The following is a 5,351-nucleotide window of genomic DNA, read 5'->3' on the forward strand; positions in this document are numbered from 1 at the left end:
TCAAAGTAAATTTTTCATCCACGTATTTCTTTCACTTTGGACCAATCCTTCAGGTGATATTCTCTTACAAACTCACGGCTCCTAAATTTGCAAATTCAGTATTGAGATAGATCCATAACAAAAAACAACGTGGTATATTTGTCCACAATAAAAAGAATGATCACGAAATTCCCTACCTTCGATCTTTGGAGCCAACAAGATATATTAACTATATGATGTAAAACATTTGGGCAACATTTTTCAGTAAATATATATTGAGCAGTCATCAATGCTTAGCGTAGTATAATATGGTGGATGCTGCTATAATGCTTGGTGTGAAATCGGTAAAATCCCACTGTAAAAAGCTCTTTATATTTCTTTCTGTAGGGTAAAGAAGCCGGGTGACCTTTTCAGCAGCAACAATCTGTTCTTCTCGTAGGCTTTCATTGTGTATCAACTCCCTGCATTGGATCATGATGCTCAAGTTATTCATACCAAGATGAAATTATAAGATTGGAAACTATGGAAAAATAACTGGAGCATGCCCATTGTCTACTGAGAGAAGCCTGGTCCCTGTAATTCCGATTTCAAAAGCTTTGCACTTCTATATATAGCTAATATTTCAACCAAACAACAGCAAAAATAAAACTTTAAGTTTCTATAACAATAAAAACCGTACGTGAGCAATGAGGCAAGCTTTGAAGGTGTGCATGCTTGGAAGAGAGCTTCAGGAATAATTGCAGAATCCAAGAGAATATTGGGGAGGGAGATGTAAGATATCTTTGCTTTATAACGAATAAACCATTCAGTTAGAAGATGGGCTCGATAAGCAACAACACAAGGCAAGCGTGCAAGCTGCATCTCCAAAGCAACTGTACCAGAAGTACATAAAGCAGCCCTACTCGCCTGCAAGGTGTTCAAATCAAATTAATAAGCTTAACAAGTTCTGGCTAATAAGTTTGATAAAGAATTGACATATTATCAAAATCAATTCTATGTCATCCACATCATATAGGAAGAAACTTCGTTTCTAGTTGTATCTCAAGTATCCAGACCCACACCCAGCTAGATGCCAGTGTTGGTACCATCAAGTCTAAGAAATGATGAAGCTATATCTGAGACACCAAACACCAGCTCTGAAGAAAAGTAAGTAATGATTCACATTCCGTTCTTACATTAAGAAACAGAAATGGGATAGCCAATATGCATCAATAGGATTCAATAGATAGAACTTTCTAGGAGAGACTTCAGCTAGTTCTTGATGAACATATATCAGCTTTTTTTACTTTTATTCTAACCAATTATATAATTGATCCATCTTAATTATCCCTGGATGCAATCACAAGATAGTAATAAATGCATCATATTTCAGGTGAGGTAATCCTCCATATTCTGCCTTAGCTACACATTTTTGACACACTGAAAATTATCAACAACTATTACATTGAGAGGAGAAAAGGACTTACACTAAATGCATCATATTTCAGGTGAGGTAATCCTCCTGGAATTAATATAGCAGGAACAGGCCAATTATGAACAATTCCAGTGATGTACTTCTCTACATGCTGATTCGGAGCAATGTGGATCACTGACATCAACTCAGGAAAGGAATCTTTTAGTAATTCCATCGTGTTTGAAAAGATAGGAAGCATTTCTGTGACCTCTTGTAATCTGCTTCCAGGAAGCAAGCTAATGACTGTGGCTTCTGTAAAAATAAGTTAAACTTAAGTTTTAATAAGGTGGTGGTGTGGATTTCAATGTAAAAAAAAGAATGCACACATGCAAGTGCACATACACACAAACACACATATATGACATCACACTGATTCAAGAAAAAAGATCCACTTTTAATGATTTAAAAACATGGTGTCTATTAGGAGATCATGTGAGCTTTACAATTTGCAGTAATTTACTAAAAATGTCTGTCACAGATATAACCTGATAAGAAAGTGAAGTTGCACTATTGAGAAGGTTTAGGAAAAGGAATCTTAGCTTGCTAAATACACGAGTTCCTACCTATTAATCTCTACCACTGCCCTTACTAGGAATATTAGAGACTGGTACTGCCTAGTAATAAAGTAGTAAATTTCTCTGAGATAGAGAATACAATACAAACTATTCAATAAAATTCTAGAACAACTGAGCCAGTAGAACTTTACTAAATTAATTTACCTGCAGGTATGCCATTTTTACTTCTGAAATCTTCAAAATCTCTTTCTACCTTCCATTCATGTGGTGAGGTATCCTTTCCCTAAACACAAAATCACTACAAGGCTTAAGTACCAAACCAACTATAAATAAAATCAATTTGAATAGCATTGACATAAATGAAATTAAAATTTCTATGGTACTTTTCTCAACAATGAAATCAAAAAGTGTTGTGAAAATACGTGTGGATTAAAAAGTGTTGTGGTATTTAAACACTGAAAACTGTTATTTAAAAAAACAATACCAAACACCCCCTAAAAATATATCTAACTAATCCAATATGTGAAAGCCATCCAGACCCAGTACAGTCCACCTACAATCAAAAGAAAAATTCATACCAAATTCAACTCCAAAAGATCCTCCAGAATGGGGTGGCCCACAAAGGTTGCAGCCAAGCCATTTGATTTGCAAACTTCTTCCTCATTTGGAAGTATGCACAATACTTGATCCACAAATTCAGCTAGGCCTTTGAGTCTTGCTTCACCCCCTTTCCATGCCCAGAATGATGGTGCTACATAATGGAAGTGTACAGGACCATCCAATCCTTGCTGACTGTAATTAGCTGCAAAAAGGATCCCCCAATTTTCCTACACCATACTTATGATATAAGCAACATGCTAATAATGATTAAAACTCCAGGAAGCTGGTGCACATTACCCCGCAACTTCTTTAGGAGACGAAATGAGAACCCCTTTGAGTCCACTGTTACAACAACATGAGGTTGAAACAGAAAAGCAGCCTCCATTGTTTCCTTCAGCCTCAGCTGACATTTTGCAAGTTACAGTATTAATATAAAGGGTAGGATGCACAAAGGCTTTCCCTCACAATACAAGATACATATTCAAGTAAAAAGACCAAATTTGCATGGGTTTACATTAAGAAGCTATTATATTGCTCATTACTCACTCTGAATTTATTAAGATGTGGCAACAACTCCCATATTCCCATCACTGCAATATCCTCCATAGGAAAAAGGGATATTAATCCTTGCCTTGACATCATGGACCTGAACAGATACAGCAGCATAATCTCTTAAAGGGAATTCATATAGAATACAGTAAGAAAAAAGATGACAGGTTCATAAGGTTTCTACTTTATAAAAATTATAAATTGATAATAATTTGCAACTATATAGTCTGTATTGCCAACAAACTGAAAGAATACTTTTTCAAACTTCATTGAAGGATAAACACTAAATCATGATATACAACAAAATGCAAAGATATCATCTCCATTTTTTTTTTTCATGGAAAATCTTTTTAACCCAAAGCACTTGTTGCATGGGGAAGTGTCAATTCAGCTACAAGGCTCTTGGCATTAAGACATGAAACATAGAGAGCTATATATATATATATATATATATATATGTGAAAGAAATATCTTCTGTAGTACTATATATCAAATGAAAAATGTGGGAAAGTAATAGCGTACCCTCCCACACCAGAAAAACGGATAGGAAGTGGACAGAGCTTCTTTAAAGATACCATGAGACGGGAACCAATGGAATCCCCAGAAACCTCTCCCGAAACTATGAAGACTCTCAACTCCCCATCTTTTGCTGCCACATCCAATACAGATCTGCCTGAGACTGATATATATCTCCTCATCAGGCTTGAGAACCCCACATTATTCCCACTGTTCGGTTTCCACATTGTTCTGAACAACATTTCCAAGCACTCCCTGACCCTCAGCATTATGCGCACAAAACAAGAGTCATTCTAAAATCCTTCATACCACCAAGAAAAACTGAAAAAAAGTATTTATCACCCAATAATAATAATAATAATAATAATAATAATAATTTCAAGGATTATATTTTCTTCTTCTTTATGGATCTAATTTCAAGAAAATATAGCTGCATGACTCAAACACAGAACTTCCAAATGAAATTTTAGGAACCATAAGAAAGAGAAAAAGAAATTAACTTGAGCCACCATTCAAAAGTTGAGTCTTTTACATACAAGTATCAGTACACCAAAGCAAAATGAGGATGAAATCCTTTCAATTTGTTTGGGCATAAACATTATGATTAAAAAAAAAAAAATCCAAGAATTCAAGTTCGGATATTTAGTTTACAAAATAAAGAGAAAGGAAGGAACTTACAGTTGAAGAGAAGACAAGTTCTGTGAGTTGAGGCAGGCAGGCAGGCAGCAAATGGGTTTCCTCAATCTCGTACAGTTTTGGCACTGCAAGAAGGAAGTTCTCCAGTCCAGGTACAGTTTTGGCACTGCAAGAAGGAAGGGCCTACATGAGGCGGAGTTTCATGCTAAACGTTGTCGTTTCTGAAACTATGAATGGTATTGTTTCCTTTAAAAATTCTAAGTATCTCTGTAGACTGTACCTCTGTGTAATAGGTAAAGTTTTTGGAAAAATTTCTGCATTATGTGTCTTAATTGAGTGAATGAGTTGCAAAAGGGCGAAGTGTCTAATATAAATAAGTTATAAAAAACTCAATAAACAAAAAAAGAAAAAGAAGGAGTATTCTCGTATATATCCAATAGAAATTAAAATAAAAAAAATAAGAGAGATAGTATAATTTGAATTCATTTATGTGTGTAATTGTAATTTTTTTAATTGTATTGTGTATATGTACGGATTATACACTAGTCAGTATATTCAATATATATATATATATATATAAAATCGAAACCTCTGAAACTTTCACAATTTTTCACGTCATCACTATTTTCTTTTTCCTTTTATTTTATATTCTTTTTATTTTAGATTCTTTTTCCACGTCAGCATTATTTAAAAGAAAAAAAAAACAAAAATTCTAATTTTATATGATAGATATTAGAAGATCATATATAGATACGTATAGTAAGATTGATGCCACTTAACCGGTTGCAATGAATTAAGAGTCCCATTAAAAATTGGATTTTATTGGAGTGGCGTGGAAGTCTCTAAATCATGTTTGCATGCAATGCAAACTCCTTCACAGTGAAGGAGGTGCCGACTTACTCTCTTATATATGTATAAACCTACGTGTGTTACCGTAAACTATTCTTTTGTTACAAACACTTCTTTCTCAAGGTATGAAAATTTCTCTTCATAGCTTTCTTTCTTTAATAGTAGTTTGTGTATGGTCTGTGTTTGTGTTTGTTTTTCCTTTAATAGTCTGTGTGAATATATTTCTTGGTACTTATGCAAAATCTTTAAAGATG

The 5,351-nt window shown here is 34.3% G+C and overlaps 1 protein-coding gene across 2 annotated transcripts; it reads right to left on the minus strand.

Annotated features, from left to right (window-relative positions):
- On the minus strand, positions 1–4,552 carry LOC126695255 (probable lipid-A-disaccharide synthase, mitochondrial). Of its 2 annotated transcripts, none has more exons than XM_050391929.1 (9): positions 4,291–4,552; positions 3,619–3,933; positions 3,094–3,193; positions 2,845–2,950; positions 2,526–2,749; positions 2,152–2,230; positions 1,446–1,684; positions 659–885; positions 1–440 (listed from the first exon to the last, which is right to left on the minus strand). In XM_050391929.1, exons 2-9 carry the CDS (start codon positions 3,879–3,881, stop codon positions 266–268), a joined length of 1,413 nt encoding a protein of 470 aa, XP_050247886.1. In that variant the 5' UTR covers positions 3,882–3,933; positions 4,291–4,552; the 3' UTR covers positions 1–265. The 2 variants fall into 2 exon arrangements, with proteins under 2 accessions (XP_050247886.1, XP_050247887.1); XM_050391930.1 differs by having other exon boundaries at positions 3,619–3,867; positions 4,291–4,551.
- Positions 4,553–5,351: the final 799 nt, after the last annotated feature.

The sequence above is a fragment of the Quercus robur genome, chromosome 8 (assembly GCF_932294415.1).
Source record: "Quercus robur chromosome 8, dhQueRobu3.1, whole genome shotgun sequence".
NCBI classification, from domain to species: domain Eukaryota; kingdom Viridiplantae; phylum Streptophyta; class Magnoliopsida; order Fagales; family Fagaceae; genus Quercus; species Quercus robur.